At 44.6% G+C, this 22,091-nt stretch overlaps 1 protein-coding gene across 1 annotated transcript in view; it reads right to left on the reverse strand.

The window, feature by feature from the left end:
* The window catches only part of DPF3 (double PHD fingers 3), a 292,122-nt gene extending 290,968 nt beyond the window's left edge, over window positions 1-1,154 (reverse strand). The window contains exon 1 of the mRNA XM_017882782.1: window positions 1,074-1,154. Coding sequence (XP_017738271.1) covers window positions 1,074-1,105 — 32 coding nt within the window. The 5' untranslated portion in view covers window positions 1,106-1,154. The remainder of the gene's footprint in view (window positions 1-1,073) is intronic.
* Window positions 1,155-22,091: the final 20,937 nt, after the last annotated feature.

The following is a 22,091-nucleotide window of genomic DNA, read 5'->3' on the forward strand; positions in this document are numbered from 1 at the left end:
GGAAGGAAGGAAGGAAGGAAGGAAGGAAGGAAGGAAGGAAGCCAGGATGAAAAGGAGGAGGAAGGCAGGCAGGCAGGCAGAAATTGGCTGTTGGACCCAGGGCTGGCCCCCGCGAGTGCTCGCCCGGCCCGCCCCACTCTGTCCAGGATCTGGACAAGCGCTCAAAGTCTCCCCGAGGCGGCCAGAGGCACCCGCCCCTCGCCCGGCCGGGAGCAGACGCTGCCCCCTCGGGCCAGGAGCCCCGAAACCGCCTCTCTGCCTGCCTCGGCGCCTCACCCAGAGGTGGCAAGAACACCATTCATAAGACCTGCGGCTTCCCTGCCTCCAAATCCACCCCAAGTTAACCCGAGTCGTTAATCCACTACAGCCAGGTCGCTCGCAATCACACGAGCAGACACACGCGCGGTCGCCCGGAGCGCCTCCGAGATCCGGGGGCTGCCGGGGAAAGCCCGGGGCGACCACCTGGGACCCAGCACCCCCGGGACCCGCTGCTTCCCCCGCGGTGCTCCCAACTCCGGAAGGTTTGCACAAACTCCCCGCGAGCGATCGGAAGGCGAAGAGCGCCCTACAAACTCCGGAGCCTCCGCGGTCCGTCCGCCAGACCCAGCCGACCCAGCGGCGGGGCGGGGGCCGCGGGCTTGGGGGTGCAGGGCTCGGCCAAGTGCACCGAGGCAGTCCCGGCCCGACGCTCGCCCCCCGCCCGGCCGCCCCCGGAGCCTAGCTCCCTGCCCGCGAGGCGGGGGACTCCAGGGACCGCGCTGTCCCCGAGCTCCCGCGACCCCCCTGCTGTAGAGCGCTCGAGCGCCGGGCTCCTCCGCCGGCAACACCTATCTCTCGCTCTCTTTGCAATTTAGCAGAACACAAATGTAACAATTTTCTTCTTGTTAATTGCATCTCCTGACATTTCTGCGCGTTGGGGGAAAAAAAGAAGTAAGAGCTGAAAGAAGAGAGAAGCCCCGCCGCGGCTGGAGGCGCCTGCAAGCGCAAGCACTGGCAGCGCTCGCCACGCAGAAGGCGCCTTTTTTTTCATATTGAAACCACGCGGAATATGTACATTTTTTAGTCTTACTTACGCTTTCAGGGGGTTGTGAATGACAGTCGCCATTTTGCTACAATGTAACAGAATATTGTCTGTCTCAGAGTTCTAAAGGTTCGCTCAGGGGAAGCGACAGGCCAATCAGAGCGCGGGATACCGGCCCGCCGGCCAATCGGCGCTGCTGGTCGCCAGGTGGGCGGGGCCTGCTCGGTGGTAGTTATTAGGGGAGCTGTCAAAGCCCAGAGGTCACTCCCTTTTGTAGAGCCCGAGAGCCAGCAGGTCTTAAAGGGGAAGTACCGCGTTGGCAGCTCCTTTTCGGGCTGGGGAAAGTGGAGACGGACGGGAGAGTATTATAGTTCGGCTTAACTCCCTACTTTTCTAAATAACTGCAGAGTTTGCGCTCCTGGACAGAAATATTTCAATATTGCCAGCAAGCCACTGAATCCTATTCATTAGCTTTTGGCTTTGCGTATCAACATGTTTAATCCCCCAAAGGGTAAATCCCCGTGTTTCAGTGCAAAAGTTGGAAGGCTGCCGTTTCGTGTAACAAATTACTACATGTGCTTTGCCGTTTGCTAATGCTCTGGGTCCTGCCGCTTTTTAATATTCTTATTCTCGAAGTGTTCTCTTTATCTCCGCCACCTTCCTCTCTCGCTTCTTGGAACTGCCGCTGCTGTTCCTGGCGACTCCAGGACAGCAACTCACCCTCCCCCTGGAATGTCTCAATGTCAGGCTCACTCCCTCCTGCAGCCAGGGCTTTCTTTACGTAGTGCAGGGGGGTTACTCTGCGCGGTCCGCCGCTACCACCCCTTCTGTTCTGCTCCCTACACCAGAAACTTCCAAAATGCTCAGATTCCTGCTCGCTGGTGCGACCTGGAGCTCTGACCTTTAGGCTTAGAGGTGGGGAGGACTTCAGGCAACCTTTGGAAACTTTCTTCTACTAGGAAGCAAGTGCCTAGACAGAAGTTGTAGAGCCTGGACTGGGTGTTGTCAGAGTCCCTTTAGAGGAGTGGCACACGCGATTCTGACGTCACCTTTCACTACTTAGAAGGTGGAAAGAATTTGCTAGTGAATAATCCGATGTGACCCGAGGCGTCCAAAGAGTCTGTGTCTGCTTCAAGTCAGTGTGAACTCTTCACTGGCGAGCCCCTGACAAAATTGGGAGACTTCTGCGAAGTCAGGCTTCCACTGGGCACCGGGAAGCTCTGCGTGGATGAAATCGCATTAAATCGAGAATAGGGTAGGGGCCTCTTTAGCATACAGAAGTCTGGCTACCATTCCAAAGCTGTTTAATCAGGTCAAATAGCTAAGATAGTGGGGGAGGGGTGGCAAGGGGAGAGAAGTTGCCAAATTGTCAGTTCAAACCTATGCCCTCTCGCTTCCTTTTGCTCCTCTCAAGACAATGAATAAAATAAAATAAACATTCCAGAATTTCAAGAGTTCAACTACATACGCTATTAGATTTACAGATAAACAGAAAGTGACTGAATAACTGTTTGTAATAGATTTGAAATCTTTAACTCCTCTCTGCCTATTTAATAAGCAGAATCAAGTTCTGTAGATTCCTTTGTAAATTCTTTGCATAGCATCTTGGCAGAGATTACAGTTTGAAAAAGTTATCTCCGAGACGGGTGGATCACGAGGTCAGGAGATCAAGACCATCCTGGCTAACCCGGTGAAACCCAATCTCTACTAAAAAATACAAAAAACTAGCCGGGTGAGGTGGCGGATGCCTGCAGTCCCAGCTACTCGGGAGGCTGAGGCAGGAGAATGGCATAAACCTGGGAGGCGGAGCTTGCAGTGAGCTGAGATCCGGCCACTGCACTCCAGCCTGGGCAACAGAGCGAGACTCCGTCTCAAAAAAAAAAAAAAAAAGTTACCTCCTTTTCCAAAATTAAAGTTTGAAAAATCCCTTCTTTACTAATTTGACAAGGGATTGGTTCAAAAGTCTATACTTTGCCTGGGATGGGCCTTGACATCATTGAAAAGCAAGCGCTATATTTTCACCCAAGAAGTATGAGTTTGAAGTGTCCAGTCAGAAGTCCCACTAACCTCTTTGAGGTATCAAAGACACAATTCAGATTAGTAGACAACAACGCATTTTCTTACACGCAGCCTGATAAAGTAGGAAATGTAGAGCCTCCCCTGAACAAGATTTACAATTTAATGGGGGAAGAGAGAAAAAATGAATTTATATTACATATTAAAACACATACTCTAAGCATGTACATATCATTTATTGTGTTAAGGCCTGGATGCAGAAACCAGCATAATCTCTAACTACCTAACAAACTCGAAAATGTCAAATCAGATTTATCGATTGGATTGGAAAATAGTGAATTACAGACCGTACTTTTAAAAAAAAAAGGATAGACTTGTTTTTTGTAACCCAATGGAATGTCATTTTAACTCTATCAATACAGTTATGACTTTTAAAGAAACAGTTATATTAACATAAAAGTTATTTTAACTTTAGTGTTTATATTATAGATCAAAATGTAAGGTTTTTTGTTTTTTTTTTTTTACCAGAAGGTTCAAAAGCAAAGGGGCATAGAGCAGGCATGTTTAAAGAAGACGGTATCCTTAAACAGAGTTTTGGAGACGTTTAGCAGTTCTGGGGCAATTTCATAGTGCTGTACATGGCAGAAGTGTGAACTCTGGAATCTGCCAGCCTGAGTCCACTATTTACCAGCTGGGTTACCTTGGTCATATTTACTTGCCAGGATTAAATGAGGTAATACATGTCAAGTGTCTGACACACAGCAAGCTTTCAATTCATGTTATTATTTCTTACAGAGAGAACTAATTCTTTCCTTATGGCATATGGAATGTAGGGAATCCAAAAAACAAGGCACAACAGAAAGTGAAATTAGCTATCACATTTAGTTTTCTAAACCCATTAATCCAAGAAAAGTGAGCAAATGGACAACTTGGATGAGAATAAAATAATAAATAGGAATGACGTTTCATTGAGGGGTCACATAAACCCTGAAAAAGGCCTCTTGCTGATTGTGATACCAAAACACTTTTTAAATTCATTTTTTTTTTTTTTTTTTTCCTGAGATGGAGTTTCGCTCTTGTTGCCCAGGCTGGAGTGCAGTGATGCAATCTCAGCTCACTGCAACCTCCACCTCCCAGGTTCAAGCAATTCTTCTGCCTCAGCCTCCCAAGTAACTGGGATTACAGGCGCCCGCCACCACACCCAGCTAATTTTTTGTATTTTTAGTAGGGATGGGGTTTCACCATGTTGGCCAGGCTGGCCAGGTTGGTCTCAAACTCCTCAATTCAGGTGATCCACCCACCTCAGCCTCCAAAAGTTCTGGGATTACAGGCCTGAGCTACTGCACACACAGCCTAAAATCTCATTTCTAAAGCTCTATAGCTATTCATATATTTGAATACACTTCATTGTACTCCATCCCTTTGATCTTGATTTAGCTAGTTATGCAGCTTAATTTGGAGAGCAGAGTGGCCCCAGAATAATCACCTCCTCCTCTCACCTGGAGAATGTTGAGCTTCACTGTCCAATATAGGAGCCATGGGCCACAGGTGACTACTGAGCACTTGAAATGTGGTTACTCCCAATTGAGGTGTGCTCTAAGTGTAAAATAATGCACCTGATTTCAAAGACTTATGAGAAATAGAAGGTAAAATAACTCATTATAATTTTTATATTGATTGTATGTTGAAATGATATTTTGGATTTACTGGATTAAAGAAAATATGTTATGAAGACTAATTTCTCCTATTTCTTTTTACTTTTTTTAATGTGGCCACTAGGAAATTTTAAATTGCACATGTGGCTGGCATTGTATTTTTATTGTACAGTGTTGCACTGTACAATAAAATGAAGAGATCTGCCTTTTTGCACTGTACAATGAAAACATACCTGAAGTGTGTGCCACCAGGGAAAGAAGTGTGGGGACCATTCTCAACCATGTTAATTCACCCTTGATGTCAGTGAGCGAAACTCCCTGGCCCAGCTCCTGTGTTTGTCCAATGTCATCCATTTGAAGGAATATTGGGCACAACCAAGGACCCAAGAATCAAAGCCCAAAGGACACCCATCTCTCTTTTTTATTATTATTTATTTTATTTTTTGAGGCTGGAGTACAGTGATGTAATCTCGGCTCACCACAACCTTTGCCTCCCGGGTTCAAGCAATTCTCCTGTCTCAGCCTCCCGAGCAGCTGGGATTACAGGCGCCTGCCACCACGTCCAGCTAATTTTTGTATTTTTAGTAGAGACAGGGTTTCACCATGTTGGCCAGGCTGGTGCCGAACTCCTGACCTCAGGTGATCCACTCGCCTCGGCCTCCCAAAGTGCTAAGATTACAGGCATGAGCCACCACACCCGGCGCCCCCATCTCTCTACTCCTAAAAAGTTTGAGGGCTATTTCAGCAGACAACACAATGCTATAAGAAACCCATCCAGAAGCAGGAAAGAATGGCATTTCTGTAGCAAGTGCCAATCTTTCCAGCTGACTTTTTAAAGGCACATGTAAACGTGAGAGAGAAGTAAGGGAAGGAGACATAGGCCTTCCAAACAGCCAAAGAGTTCATTTGAAAGAGGAAGTGTGCCACAAAAGCCATCCAAAACAAATGCAGTTCCTAATGGGCTTCAAGAGCTGAAGGAGTTTTAAGGCCCATGGGGATTAAAAACAAGAACAAGCTCACCCTCAATCCCTCCATTCATCCACAGAGCAACCAGCCACGGCCTCAGCGACTGGTTGGCTGTACTGGTTCCCTGAGATACAGAACCAGCTCTGATATGTTATCCAGGCACTGAGCTGAAGAGGAATAGGAGTCCTTTGGAAGAAAAGGGAGCATCAAAACTGCAATCTAATTTTCTGTCTTCCTGGGGGAATGTGGGGAGAGGAGTTTTTAGACCCTTCACAGTATCTCAGTGCATACAAACACATACACACAATCAATTTCTCAGGATGGGAGATGCTCCTGGGGTAGTCCTTTGAAACCTCATAATTCAGGGCAGAGTCAAATAAAATCAATGTTTACTGCTGCCCACTAACTTCATTCATTCATTCATTCATTCATTCATTCACTGGAGGCTTTCTCTAAGGGAGGCATTGTGCTAGGCACAGGAGGCAAAATAAAAATAAACCAGACATGGAAACAATTCTCAAAAAGCAATTTCTATACATCTGGAGAGAGAATAAAGACAGTAGGCCCAACCCTGTGAGCAAGCAGAGCAATTACTTAATGTGACTTAAAAGGAAGAAGCAGCCTGCCCAGCCGGTCTTCTTTTCCTGGCCTGGTGCCCATAATCCAAAGGGTTCATCCTTGAGTGTTTGTTGAATGCATTCACTCCTTTGGGTTTTCAAGGTTTCAAGGTATTGAGATTTTCACAGATTTGTATAAAACAAAGGAGAAGAAGGAGAAGTGATACATGTCAAAGAAGGTCAGTGGAGGGAGGGAGTAGTTCTTGAGTGTTTCTGACGCTGGGCGAGGGAAAGGCTTCAAGGAGAAGGTCATATTTAAATTGGGCCTTGCTTGGGGAACTCTTAGAAATAAGCCAAGGGGTGAAAGGCCTTCCACACCAAAACCATAACCTAGCAACATCTAATTCATATAGCAAATATTTGTAAATTATCTACTGCTGGGCCTAGGAGTACAGAAAGACCTAAGAAAACCCCTGTACCCCCACTTCAAAGGGATCACATTTGAGAGATGGGGTGGGAAGAGAAGGCAATTACAAGGCAGAAACAGGAAGCCACGGAGCTCAGGGCACTGTGGGGCTGGATGAGGAGCACCTGCCAGAACACAGGTCAGGACTATTTTCCTAGAAGAGCTGATGCCTGAGCTAAGTCCCAAATGACCTGGAGGAGGAAAGGGTGTCCCTACAGAGATGGCAGCACATTCAGGGAAGTGGGAGAGGGCACTGTGATTTCAAGTGATCCCTCTGGTAGGAAGGTAGTTTATGCAGAGGGATAAGAAGCAGAAGCAAGAAGCGGGTGCTATTGCTAAAAAATGTGTTTCATCTGGGAGGCCATCAGGCAACACCGAAAGATTTTAAGCTAGGAGTGAAAATGAAGAGATCTGCCTTTTTTTAGAAGCTCATTTCAATAGCAGCATGACCATGGATTGAAAGAAACTGAGCTGGCCAGGCGCGGTGGCTCAAGCCTGTAATCCCAGCACTTTGGGAGGCCGAGACGGGCGGATCACGAGGTCAGGAGATCGAGACCATCCTGGCTAACACGGTGAAACCCCGTCTCTACTAAAAATACAAAAACTAGCCAGGCGAGGTGTCTGTAGTCCCAGCTACTCGGGAGGCTGAGGCAGGAGAATGGCGTAAACCCGGGAGGCGGAGCTTGCAGTGAGCTGAGATCTGGCCACTGCACTCCAGTCCGGGCCACAGAGCGAGAAAGAAACTGAGCTGCAGGCCTGGGAACCTGTTAAGGGGCTGTGGCAGCCCAGGATGAGGTATACAGGGCAGAATCAGTGGCTTCTAAGGAAGGGTGACTGGCATGTTGTGAGTTTGAGGGACACAGGAGGGCCCCAGGATGATGCACCTGGGAATGGTCATCGGTCAGCTTGGTCTTGACTGGAGAAACACACAGTCAAGGCCAAGGCCTGAGGGCTGGAGGCCAATGAAGCACTGAGACTTTCTGTCGTGGGGCAGGGGTTTGCCTTACTAGAAGACCTTAATCCTCCATCCCCAACCCTTCCCTAACCCTTCCCTAATGTTGGTATCAATCTATCCCCTGGGGCAATGGTGGGTAACCTAGGCTGAGAGGCTGTGAGAGGCTGAGATTCTCTTGAATATCCCCCTCCACGCAACAGTGCCAGCTTTCCTTTCTCTATGGACTCCATCTTCAGGGGGAGCCTCTTCCAAATTCCCTTCTTCTCATCCCCATCCTTTCCCTTAGGACATGCTCTGAATTGGTTTAAAGGAGTTTCCCTCCTGGGTGGTTGCATTTTAAGAGGGAATTCTAGGACACCTCAAAACCTACACAAGGAAGGGATTAAGACGTCATAACATAGACAGCACACACATTCTCTCTCTCTCACACACACACACACAAACACATGCATAAGTAGTAACTTGATTAGAACCTCAGACACCAGGAAAGCCAGCAGATGGGATATTTTTACACAGGAGCTTTCTCCACTCAAATCACACGGTAATCCCAGTCTACTCTCAAGACCAGCCCCAGCCCCCTTCTCCCTCACTAACGCCAGACCATCTCAAGTGGGCCTTGGGTCTTCTTCCTGATAAAGCCACTGGTTGCAGAGCTCTCACGGGGTCTATTTTTCTAAGATGGCTAACTCTCCTCTCTCTCTTCCACCCTCCTCTACCTGCCAAGTCCACATTTTCCAAGTCCTCCCTCAGCCCACCCCCGTAGACACCGTATCTAAAATCCTGGTAGTTCTTCTGTCCTAAGTCAAAGCAACTGGCAAGGCCTCCTGCAGACAGGGACAGAATGGGACAGGAGAAAAAAACTGTCCCGTATCACCACCATAGGGAGTGACCAAGACATGCATGAACAAAATTCCCCTAAAACTATACATACACTTGAAGAAAGAAAATTCACCCCCTTGGCCATTTCCTGGATAGAGAAGCATTTTTTTATCTGCAAAGGTGGATGCCTCAAAGGCCCCCAAAGAGGGCCTTCTACAGGGTGTTGCTTTAAGTGTGGTGACACTCCCAGGCACCTGTTTCCCTCACTCACAACATTTACATGACCTCAGGCTTCTACTCTGTCATTAGTCAGGAATCATCCAGGAGAAGTCTACAAGCCAAGCACAGGAGGGCATATTAAGTCTTGTTGTCCTGCAGATATTTACACCACCATATAAAAATAGGTGACCGCAGCAGGAGAGATGGATGGAAGCCATGGAACCTAAAATGTCCCCCACTCTGGCAAAGAGGGAGACAGAGGCCTGCTGAATTAAAGCAGGTGTTTTCTGTTCTCTGACAGCCTCAGGCAATGAACTCTGGCCTGTATAGTTGCAAAAGGACCTTAACTCCATGTTTATGCTACTCCAGAGGAAAAGAGAAGAAGCTGAGCAAATATTCCTAAAGCCCACAGAAGACCCCGTGCATTTTAAATGCTTCTAAGCCAACAGGGCAGCCAGGCTGAGGACAACTTCTCCAAGACAGCAATGGGTTCTGGGACAGAGGCACAGCCCAGAGAACCCCGAAGAAAATAAAGATAGAGGAAATGGAGCAGGGAAAATCAGTGAGGTGGGACTGCTGAGAGAAGGGAAAAAATGGAAGTAATTGGTTCTGGTAAGGGGAAAGGCAAAAAATCCAATAAAATGGGACTATTAAAGACTTAAGCAGCAAAGGAAATTAATTTTCTGTACCTGAAATCCCAAAGTCATCAGATGCTCTTTGTTCTCACCAATCAAAGGATAACACGACTTCTTGTGTCCATGTACAACAGACACACATTTGCATAGTCGCCATATTGTAACAGTGGGAGCTCAGTGACAATTCCGAAAGTGAGGGCTATTTTCTAGACACAGTGGGCTCATTAACAGTGACTCTGAAAGCCATCATGTTTCTAGAAAGACTTTTGATAAAGCTGATGGTAAACATTTTAATCGTAGCCGTTTAGCAGCTTAAATCTAAACCTATTTGGATTAAATGGCTCTCAGGTTAGGCACTTGCTGCTTTGGGTTTTTGCACAGTTTTATGAATAGCTCTATTAAAATACTTGCATTTTAGTACATCTCATTTTCTGTTTTCCTACCCCACGAGGTGTAGAGGCCAGATAGGACACCTTAAATCTCCAGAGTCTGGCCCAAGGCCTAGCAGATGGTTAATAACTGGTAGTTGAAAGAATAAGTAAATGCACAAATCACTAAATCTAGTGATATAAATCCCTCCCCATTTAATAAAAAATAAATTTAAAATATTTTTTAAAAAAAAAGCAAGGCCTGGCCAGGTGGCTCACACCTATAATCCCAACAGTTTGGGAGACCAAGACAGAGAGGATGACTTCAGGCCAGGAGTTCAAAACCAGCCTAAGCAACATAGTGAGACTCTGTCTCTATTTACAAAAAAAAAAAAATCTACTCCATACCTACTAGGTGGCTAAAATCAAAAGTCAAAATAACAATTGTTATTAAGAACAGAAAATGGAGAAATCAGAACCCTTATATGCTGATGGTGTAATTGTAAAATGGTCCAGCTGTTTTGGGAAGCAGTCCAGCAGTTCCACGAATGATCAAACATAGAGTCACCATGTGACCCAGCTATTCCACTCCTAGGTATATCTCCAAGAGAAGTGAAAACATATGTCCACAAAGAAACAGGACATGAATATTTATGACAGCATTATTCACAATATCCAAAAGGTAGACACAATCCAAATGTCCATCAACAGACAAACAGATAAACCAAAGGCGGTGTATCCATACAAGAGAACATTATTCCACCGCAAAAAAAAGAATGAAAGTCCTGTCACATGCTACGACATGAATGAATTATGAAAACACTGTGCTAAGTGAAAGAAGCTAGTCACAAAAGACCGCACACTCTATGATTCCATTCTCATGAAATTCCAGAATATGGAAATCCACAGGGCCAGGAAGGAGATTAGCGGTTACTCAGGGCTAGAGAGGGCAAGTGTATGGGAATAGGAGGGGGACAGCTGAATGATACAGGGTTTCTTCTCAAGGTGATGAAAATGTTCTCAAATTGAATGTGGCAAGGGCTGCACATATCTCTGGATATACTAAACACTATTGAACTGTGTACTTTGTTTGTTTGTTTGTTTGTTTGTTTTTAGAGACAGTATCTCACTATGTTGCCCAGGCTGGACTCCTGGGCTAAAGGATCCTCCCACCTCAAGTGGCCACAGCAGGAGAGATGGATGGAAGCCACGGAACCAGCTTTGTACACTACAATGCCCAGCTTTGTACACTATGAGAAGGTAAATTTTATGGTATATGAATTATATCCCAATTAAGCTGTTTTTAAAAATTATCTACTCATAATAAATACCAGAAATTTCTATGGCTATTTTCTCCTTTAGAATTGCATGAGACAGGTAGAAAATGAAGACTATTAGAAGAGATTGAATTTTCAATTTGGTGCTTCTACATTTATATGAAGCCTGAAGGCTGAGGTGGGAGGATTGCTTAAGTCCAGAGGTCAAGGCTGCAGTGAACCATGATTACACCACTGTACTCCAGCCTGAGCTACAAAGCAAGACAGGAAAAAAATATATATATTGTATATTAGCTACTCTGGAGTGACTCCTCAAGTGAATCTCACAATGCGAGCTGAACTGAGAACCAGTTTTACTTAATGACCAAAGCTACTCCTATCTCAAATCTGGGTTTCTTTTAAGTTCTGAGATATAATGAGGGTAGGAGGGACAATTCCATCCGAATTGAGGTCCTTTTTCAGTTTTATAATGTCTTTAGCTAGTTTTGATCATGAATTATGAATTTTGGATAAACTTTCATGTGACAAAACCAAGGAACAAAAACAGGGAATATGACTGGAAGCACTGATGACAATATTAAATGTATAAAAATCTAAGGTCCTAGCACTTTGGGAGGCCGAGATGGGCGGATCACAAGGTCAGGAGATCAAGACCATCCTGGCTAACACGGTGAAACCCCGTCTCTACTAAAAATACAAAAGTTAGCCGGGCATAGTGGTGGGCGCCTGTAGTCCCAGCTACTCGGGAGACTGAGGCAGGAGAATGGCGTGAACCCGGGAGGCGGAGCTTGCAGTGAGCCGAGATCGCGCCACTGCACTCCAGCCTGGGCGTCTGAGCAAGACTCTGTCTCAAAAAAAAAAAAAAAAAAAAAAAAATCTAAAGAAGGAGGGTGGTAGCAGAAAAAGGGAAATCCAAAACCCTAGAACTGAATCCCAGCTTGACTACTTCCAAGGTACACAACCTCTGGCAGGTGACTTGACCCTGAACCTCAGTGTACTCATCTGTAAAATGGAGCTATTCATGCCAGCTTCTGCATGCGATGGTGTAAGTGACAGAAAGAAAAGTAACTGACACATAGTCACCACTTGAGCAATACTTCTCCCTTCTTCCTGGATAGAAAATGCAAGAGTAAGAACTCGTTGATACTGAACAGGAACAAAGAAGGGAAAGAACAGACAACAAGGAATGGTGGAGTTAGAGGGAGTCTGAATTAACAGAATGAGACCAAACAAATTCATTGTAGCCAGATAGTCCTGGACCAAAATGGGAGATAAGGCTTGCCTGTGTTCAAGGAAAAGGGGCATTAGACAAAACAGGGAGCAAAATGAGAGCAGGACTGGTCTGTCTGTAAGCCCTTTGAGGTTTAGAAAGGAGCCAGTCCTTTTGAGAGCTTCATGCTGAGATATTATGGAATTAGATAGGGATGTGGTGGATGAGAGCAGGATGGGATTAAATGTAACAACCAGGATATGCAGTTACTAACAAGTTACTCGCTGTTCTCAGGGATATTCCGAAAGCCTGGGTTTTAAGAAAGCAAGCCTTAATGGAAACAAACCAACGTGTACTCCACATTAGAGTGTCTCCTCCTTTGATGCCCCTTTGGGAGGAGGATGGAGTTGTGCAACTGTTTTTTACTGAAAAGAGTAAAACCAGTTTTCAAACAGTGCCCTAAATCCCAGCGCCCAAATTTGTTACTGGCAATTGGGCGCCCTCTAGTGTCAGTTGGCAGGGATGCCACCCTTTGAAAGTCGTAAAGTTGGGAAACCCTGTTGGGTTCCAGCTGTAGAAGAAACTGCCAAACAGCAATATTTACATGGATACCTGGAAGGCAGGAAAAGGTTGAAGGAGCACCACTATGACACAAACGAGTCCTTCTGTCGAGAAGTTCTGGAACATAGTAAGAATTTGTGAGATATTGTTGAAAGTGAATGGCAATTAGGTCCATGACAGACAGTCCTGCATTAATGCCCCATTACGATATTGACATGTAAAGAATACACCACCTGTCAAACCGATGCAGCAATGAAAACTTGACTGCTCAGATCTTAGGATACATTTTTTTTTTTCTGAGACGGAATCTCACTCAGTCACCCAGGTTGGAGTGTAGTGGTGCGATCTCAGCTCACTGCAACCTCTGCCTCCCGGGTTCAAGTGATTCTCCTGTCTCAGCCTCCCGAGTAGCTGGGACTACAGGGGGGCCACCACGCCCAGCTAATTTTCTTATCTTTAGTAGAGACAGGGTTTCGCCATTTGCCCAGACTGCTCTCCAACTCCTGGCCTCACGTGGTCTGCCGCCTCAGCCTCCCAAACTGCTGGGATTACAGGCATGAGCCACCATGCCCAGCCAGATCTTAGGATACTTTCTGAGTGATATAGTTGAGTAAGAACCATGGCTAGATCACCTAGCTGAAATTAAAGAAATTACTCCACTGGATCAACCAAAATATACACACTGTAACAAAAGTAAATCCTGTTGGCCAGGTGCAGTGGCTCACGTCTATAATCCTGGCACTTTAGGAGGCCAAAGCGGGCACATCACCTGAGGCCAGGAGTTCGAGACCAGCCTGGCCAACATGGCCCACTTCCATAGCCAGAGCTGTTTTGCATCAGATCTGTTACTCATTGAGAGCCGAAGAAAAAATTAACCTCACACACTTGCCTCAAATTGTTTGCCCGTCTAGTTCTTTTGTTGCCAGAAACTTAGATTCAGTGGACTCAACAGCACATGAAACAAGAATTCCTGAGCCAGTCCAGTTTTGCCTGGAAGGACTGCAAGTCTTGAGAAGAAAGAAATAAAAAAATAAAAAATAAAAAATAATAAAAAAAAAATAAAAAACCAACCTTAGCAGACTTAGTATGCAGTGATCCACTTTGCTCACAGTGCCCCGATTGCTGAGGTAGCCAGCAATGCTTTGGAATCTGCCTTCTCCCGGCTGCAAGAACTTGGAGAGACAGGCCCCGTGCAACCCCTGTGCAAACATAAGACATGCACCATGCCACTTTCATTTTGTTTATTTTTTCTTTTATCTTTTTTTTCTTTTTGTTGCTTACACCTGTAACAAAACTGCAAACCACACTACTTTCTTTGCTCATGAAACCTACAATGCCTTCTGCTTCTTCCTTTGTGAATGCCATATTGTACCTGTAGCCTGTATCTATGTCCCCTGAATGGTCAAGTACCTGAACTTGAACATCCGGCAGAATGGCCTCAAATGTTATTTTACAGACTAGCCCTGCTCTGCCTTATGGAAAAGCCCCAGAGGCCACACCTAGCCATGGCGGATGTTTCAAATGACTATTCATTTGTCCCGGAAGTCACAGACAGATTTATGCCTCAGATACTCTGCAAAGAGGTACCCAGAGCACAGACTGAAAACTCAAATAATTATTCCCAATCTTCTTTCTGGGATCAGGAGAATAAATGGAGAGCAGATGCCTTAAATGTATCGAGGGCACATGGTGCTGCTGGAAAAGGGGTGTAAATCTGTCCCCCACACAAAGCCCTTTAGGAGAGGATGTCCGAGCACTCTGCAACTTACTCAGCATTTCTAAAAGTGGGGTGAATCCCGAAGGGCCGGGCCGAGCCTGGGGGCGCTTTTGCATGTGGAACAGTCACTAGAGCAGGATCTGGTCTCCCAAGAGAGACAGGGTCTCGCTCTGTTGCCCAGGCTGGTCTTGAACTCCTGCTGTCAGAGGCGTGTGAACTAGAGCAACTCCATCTTAAATAGGAGCTGGGTAAAATGAGGCTGAAACCTACTGGGCTGCATTCCTAGTAAGCTAAGGTATTCTAAGTCACAGGATGAGACAGGAGGTCAGCGTAAAATACAGGTCATAAAGACCTTGCTGATAAAACAGGATGCAGTCAAGGAGTCGGCCAAAACCAAAATGGCAATATGACCTCTGGTCGTCCTCACTGCTACACTCCCACCAGCCCCATGACAGTGTACACATGCCATGGCAACATCAGGAAGTTACCCTATATAGTCTAAAAAGGGGAAGCATGAATAATCCACCCCTTGTTTAGCATATCATCAAGAAATAACCATAAAAACGGACAACCAGTGGCCCTCAGGGCTGCTCTGTCTAAGGAGTAGCCATTCTTTTGTTCTTTTACTTCCTTAATAAACTTGCTTTCACTTTGCTAAAAAAAAAAAAAACTCTAAATGTGAGGCAGGTAGGCGAGCATTAGGAGTAGAAAGTCAGGCTCCCAGCTGGCTACCATATTTAACTGGTTTCTATTTTAAGTAAGGACTACAAGGAAAGAGGTGGGAGACAGGGCAGAGTCCCGCATGTGCTCTGCAGGAGCGTTACTCACCAGGTCATTACTCACCAGGGCGCTTTTAAAATCTGGGAGCCCTGCAGGGGGTTTCCTTTGCAGGCTCACAGCTCCTGTAGAAGAATGAGGGCTTCTCTTCTCCTGCCTTCTTTTCAGGGCTCCTAACCTTCCAACACCGAGTGCTTTCCCAGTGGGTGGGACAAAATAGCTTACCCAGAACTCCAGGAGGAAGACAGGAGGAGGTGCAGAGAGTTGGTAATGGCACTCCAACATTCTGATGGCAGAACTGAAGAGGTTAAATAGGTGGTGGGACATCGTAACATGAAACAATACATCAAATCCAATAGCAAAACCTCTTAATTCATCCTCATAACGTGATATCATAAAAGGCCCTTTTATTAACTCTTAGAAAAAGACATTCTTGGCCAGGAATGGTGGCACACATCTGTAATCCCAGCACTTTGGGAGGCCGAGGCAGGATAACCACTTGAACTCAGAAGTTTGAGACCATCCTGGCTAACGTGGCAAAACTGTGTCTCTACAAAATACAAAAATTAGCCAGGTGTGGTGGTGTGCCCCTGTAATCCCAGTTACTCAGTGGGCTGAGGTGAGAGGATCACTTGAGCCCAGGAGGTCAAGGCTGCAGTGAGCCATGATCATGACATGCACTCCAGCCTGGGCAACACAGTGAGACCTCATCTCAAAAAAAGAGAAAGAAATGAAAAAGAAAAAGACATTCCTGATGGAACCTGCTAGACATCCATGAGCTAAACTTTCTACTTGTCCTATCCCAAACAGCAAATCCATAGTGCCTGGTTTTATTGTAGAACACATTTATTTAAAGAAATCGAAAGTTTTTTCCACATCCTATTAAATCCCTAAATCTCATTATAAGTTGACTATAAGTAACCATTGACTGAATTTTGCCATCAAATAGAATTTAGTGCCCTCAAGTTCACAGCATTGGCTGAAGTATTATACACAAAGTAATTCAGACAATATCTCAGAATCTTAAGTGGTATCAATACCCTGTATTACATTATAAACCATTTCCAAAAAACTTTTTGTAAAGTGCTTCCTGTTCAAGCAGACAGCTGAGACCAACCAATGAGAAAGGATTCATCACAATAATAAGAGTCACACTAAATAGTGCTTTCCAGTGCAGGCACTGTTCTAAATCGCTGTATCCGAACAAGCCTGTGTAAGCCTCTCAACAGCTCCTTAGACATACTCTCAGGATCTTCATTTTACTGGCAGGAAATAAAAGAATGACTGTAGAAGCAAATTTTGAGTAACTAGTAGTCTCCACTTAAAACTAGGTCAACAAGTTTGCCAGTCCAAATAACTTTTTTGTTCACATCAGACGGGTAATATGCCAACATCATAACAAGATTTGAAGGAGGCACAGCTCACACATGCGCGTGAAAACCCAATCATCACGCTTATGAACTACAAAAGGATTCAAATAGCTCTTCTTTCAAGTTCAAAACACAAAAATGAATTTTATTCTCAAATCTAAAATTTGCAACACCAGGTTTGTCATATCACACAATGCTTTTTTCATTAGCTATCTGAAAAGCAGGGAAGAAACCTTTTTCTCAGACGAATAAAACCACACACCTTTGAAGCAACAGGCAACCATCAGTGCCCCTACTGTTGGAGAAGCTTCTACTCCTTTTATTTGATTTTTTTTTTTTTTTTTTGAGACAGAGGGTCTCACTCTGTCACCCAGGCTGCCTCATTCTCCCAGGTTCAAGTGATCTGCCATAGCTGGAACTATGGGCACATGACACCACACCTGGCTAATTTTGTTCATTTTTTGTAGAGACAAGGTCTCACTATTGCCTAGGCTGGTCTCAAACTCCTGGACTCAAGGGATCCTCCCACCTCAGCTTCCGAACTTGCTGGTATTACAGGTGTGAGCCACCCCTCCCGGCTCCTCCTTTTCCTTTATACTGTTCTTTTTCCTCTCTTGGCCTGTCACCTTGACATTCCCCTCTGGGGAAGGTGGGGAATTTCAAAACCAGTTTGCCATGGTGTATACTCCTCAAGGAAAAAAACAAATACCAAAATATCAAACTTCTACTAAAAGTTTTTAAAAGTTTACCTAAGGCCAGGCACGATGGCTCACGCCTGTAATCCCAGCACTTTGGGAGGCCGAGGTGGGTGGGTCACTTGAGGTCAGGAGTTCGAGACCAACCTGACCAACATGGTGAAACCCCATCTCTACTAAAAATAAAAAATTAGCCTGGCGTGGTGGTGCACGCTTGTAATCCCAGCTACTAGGGAGGCTAAGGCAGGAGAATTGCTTGAGCCTGGGAGACGGAGGTTGCAGTGGGACGAGACCACACCACTGCACTCCAGCCTGGGTGACAGAGCGAGACTCTGTCTCAAAGAACAAACAAAAAAATAAGTTTACCTAAAGCAGCAAGCAATTATGCTGATACAGTAAAGCCATTAAAGAGATGGGCAGTGGTAAATATATGCGTGACTTTAAACCTTTTCCCAACTGCCCCATCATCTGCAATGGAGGTAATACTTCAGAGCAATAGGTGTTGCCTTTGTTCATTCTTTCTCATCCCTTTCTCCAGTTGAGACCCCTCAAGCCAAAGATAAATAAGAATGTATACATTACTGAGGCCTATTGGTATTAGGAGTTTGAGGTTTATTTGGTTTTTGTTATTTTCAGTGTGAAAATAATTTCATCTTTTTCCTGGACATAAAAGCAATGCACATCTATTATGAAGAATTGAAACAATATGGCCGGGCGCAGTGGCTCACGCCTGTAATCCCAGCACTTTGGGAGGTGGAGGCGGGCAGATCACGAGGTCAGGAGATCGAGACCATCCTGGTGAACACTGTGAAACTCCATCTCTACTAAAAATGAAAAAAAAAAAAAAACTAGCCGGGTGAGGTGGCGGGCGTCTCTAGTCCCAGCTACTCGGGAGGCTGAGGCAGGAGAATGGCATGAACCCGGGGGCTGGTGCTTGCAGTGAGCGGAGATCATGCCACTTCACTCACTCCAGCCTGGGCAACAGAGCGAGACTCCATCTCAAAAACAAAAAAACAAAAAAAAAAAGAATTGGAACAATATGGCCAGGCGTGGTGGCTCACACCTGTAATCCCAGCACTTTGGGAGGCTGAGGTGGGCAGATCACTTGACACCAGGAGTTCGAGACCAGCCTGGCCAACATGGCAAAACCCCATCTCTACTAAAAATATAAAAACTTAGCTGGGTGGGGTGCCATGAGCCTGTAGTCCCAGCTCCTTGGGATTCTGAGGCACGAGAATTGCTTGAACCCAGAAGGCGGAGGTTGTGGTGAGCCAAAATAGCGCCACTGCACTCCAGCCTGGGTGACAGAGTGAGACTCTGTCTCAAAAAAAAAAAAAAATTGGAAAATACATAAAGATACAATCATGAAAAATGAAAGTCTCTTAAAATCGCACCATCCTAACCAGTAAAAATGAGGTAGACTTCTTGCAGTGCATTTATGTACACACACACGCCCCAGTTTTACATGGGTGGGATCATATCATACTTGCTGTTTTTATTATGAACAACTGTTTTCTTTTTCTCTCCTCCTCCAACATTAACAACAACAATAGGGTGCGTCCGTATATATTTTCCTTTGTAACCATACACACACACCAGTATACATTTTCATATACACCAACACATATAGGGAGGTTTTCTCTTCTTTTTTCACAATGATGGAATCATATTATACTCATTCTGCATCTTACTTTTCTCACTCACCGGTATCTCTTGGAAATCTCTCTCAGACATCTGGTAAGGCTATCATTCATCCCATTGAATGGCCATATAATATTCTATGGAGTAATATATTTTAATTTTTCAGCCATTCCCTGATTAATGGCCATTCACTAGGTTTCTGGTTCTTGGCAGCTACAAACAAGGCTGCAACAAACATTCTTGCACACGTTTGTACAATTTAGCACTTTTATTTTATGGAATAGATTCCTAGGAGTAGGATTCTGGGGTCAAGGGAAATACATATTTTTAATTTTAATAGATATTGCCAGACTGCCTTCCAAAAAAAAAAAAAGGCCAGAATGCTCTACAACAACACTAGCAATGGATGTCACCCCACAGTCCTGCTGGCAACAGGTATCATGACTCTTCTTAATTTTTTGCCAGTTTAATGGATAAAAAGGAATATTTCATTGTGCATTTGCATTTCTCTGAATCTGGGCCGCTGCATACACTGTGCAGTTTGTGCTTATGACGGATGATGGAGCGGAAATCTGGCCCATAAATGGTTTGCAAAAACAGGCATCCTAATGGCGTTCAATCAGAGGAAGGGGTCCCAACCTTTTCTTGTCTATATGAAGGTAATGCCAGTGGCCCCATTCTGACCACCAAGAAATTTGAACCCCTTTTTATATGGCTGTTGGATATATTTGGACTTCTGTGAATTTTCTCTCCGTATCTGTTGCCCATTTTTCTGTTGGGAAGCAATAGAAAATATCTACTTGTGGCCGGGCGCAGTGGCTCAAGCCTGTAATCCCAGCACTTTGGGAGGCCGAGACGGGCGGATCACGAGGTCAGGAGATCGAGACCATCCTGGCTAACACGGTGAAACCCCGTCTCTACTAAAAAATGCAAAAAAACTAGCCGGGCGAGGTGGCGGGCGCCTGTAGTCCCAGCTACTCGGGAGGCTGAGGCAGGAGAATGGCGTGAACCCGGGAGGCGGAGCTTGCAGTGAGCCGAGATCTGGCCACTGCACTCCAGCCTGGGCGACACAGCGAGACTCTGTCTCAAAAAAAAGAAAAAAAGAGAAAGAAAATATCTACTTGTATCATTTAATATTAATCTTGTCAATTTATAGGAGCTGAAATTTTCAAGATTAACTTTATAGAAATTAAATCTGACTACCATCTGCATTACAGTTACTATAATTTGCCCAATAACTTTTTTATGGTATCACTTACAAAATATTTTTTAATGTTTTAGTCAAATATGTTTATCTTTTCTTTTATAACTTTTGGCATCCAGTCTTGGTTAAAACTACCTCCTTGATCTCTAGAAAATACAGGCTGGGCGTAATGGCTCACCCTTGTAATCCCAGCACTTTGGGAGGCTGAGGTGGGTAGACTGCCTGAGGTCAGGAGTTTGAGACAAGCCTAGCCAACATGGTGAAACCCCGTCTCTACTAAAAATACAAAAATTAGCTGGGCACGGTGGCAGGCACCTGTAGTCCCAGCTACTCAGGAGGCTGAGAAATGACAATCGCCTGAACCCAGGAGGTAAAGGTTGCAGTGAGCTGAGATTGTGCCACTTCACTGTAGCCTGGGGGACAGAGCGAGACTCTGTCTCAAAAGAAAAAATATATATATATGTGTGTGTGCGTGTGTGTGTGTGTGTGTGTATGTACATATATATTTAATAAGATAATTTAGGAGACTACCTGTATTTTCTTTTTTTTTTTTTTGAGATGGAGTGAGTTCAGATCCTACCATGCACTCTAGCCTGAGCAACAAGAGCAAAACTCCATTGTAATATACATCTTTGGCTTATCAAAATATAATGTAATCAGTACATCTACCTTCCTCCCAGAAAATGCAAACAATTTTTAGAGTATTTAACTTTAGGCCGGGTGTGGTGGCTCATGGCTGTAATCCCAGCACTTTGGGAGGCCGAGGCGGGCGGATCACATGAGGTCAGGAATTCGAGACTAGACTGGCCAACATGGTGAAACCCCATCTCTACTAAAAATACAAAAATTAGCCAGGCGTGGTGGCGGGTGCCTATAATCCCAGCTACTCAGGAGGCTGAGGGAGAAAAATTGCTTGAACCCGGGAGATGGAGGTTGCAGTAAGTGGAGATCACACCATTACATTTCAGCCTGGGCGACAGAGCAAAACTCCATCTCAAAAATAAAAAAGAATATGTAATTTTACATATCTCCTTCCCAACTTATTTTGTCATGTATTTTAAAACTCCACAGTTGATGTTCTTGTACATTACCCATTCGTTTACCCTTTTCTTTGTTCTCCATTTGTTTGTTTATTTGTTCCTTCATTTCTCTCCAACCTTCCATCTGAGATTATTTTCATTCTGCCTGAAAAAAAAAAAAAGTGCCTTAGAATTTCTTTCAGTGGGTTTGCTGGTAACGAACACTCAGTTTTTGTTTGTCCATTTTGTTTTGTAAAATACCTTTATTTTACCTTCTTTTCTTTAGATAATTTTATAAATTTGAAATAATTTTAAACATTAATTTTCAAGACTAGAACAAAGAACCCCTTGATTTCCTGAACCATTTGGAAATAAATTGCCACCATGATGCCCCATCATACTTAAACACTTTAGTCTATAATTCTTTTAAACAAGGACATCCTCCTACATAACCAAAATGAAAACACCAAAATCAGGAAATTAACACTATGCATTATGACCATCTAATCTAGAGACTCAATCAAGTTTTGCAAATTGTTCCAATAATATCCTCTAGAAAACAAAATAAACCAGTTCAGATGAACTGTTGCATTGTCACACATCTCTTTTGTCTCCTTCAATCTGGAATAGTTCTTTACTTCCTTTGTCTCCGTGACCTTCACATTTTTGAAGATTACAGGACAGTTTTTTGTGTGTGTCTGATGTTTCCTCGTGGTTAGATTCAGGATATGTGCGTTTGGCAGAAATACCACAAAAAATTATGCTGTGTTCTTCTCACTGCCTCCCATCAGATGGTATGCAATCTAGATTTGTGTCATTACTGGTGATACTGACTTTGATCACCTGATCAAGGTGGTATCTGCCAGCTTTCTCCACTGTATGTTACTCTTTTCCCCTTTGTAATTAATAAATATTTTTAGGAGATATTTTGAAATTATGTAGA

The sequence above is a fragment of the Rhinopithecus bieti genome, unplaced genomic scaffold (assembly GCF_001698545.2).
Source record: "Rhinopithecus bieti isolate Rb0 unplaced genomic scaffold, ASM169854v2 scaffold_13259, whole genome shotgun sequence".
Lineage (NCBI taxonomy): Eukaryota > Metazoa > Chordata > Mammalia > Primates > Cercopithecidae > Rhinopithecus > Rhinopithecus bieti.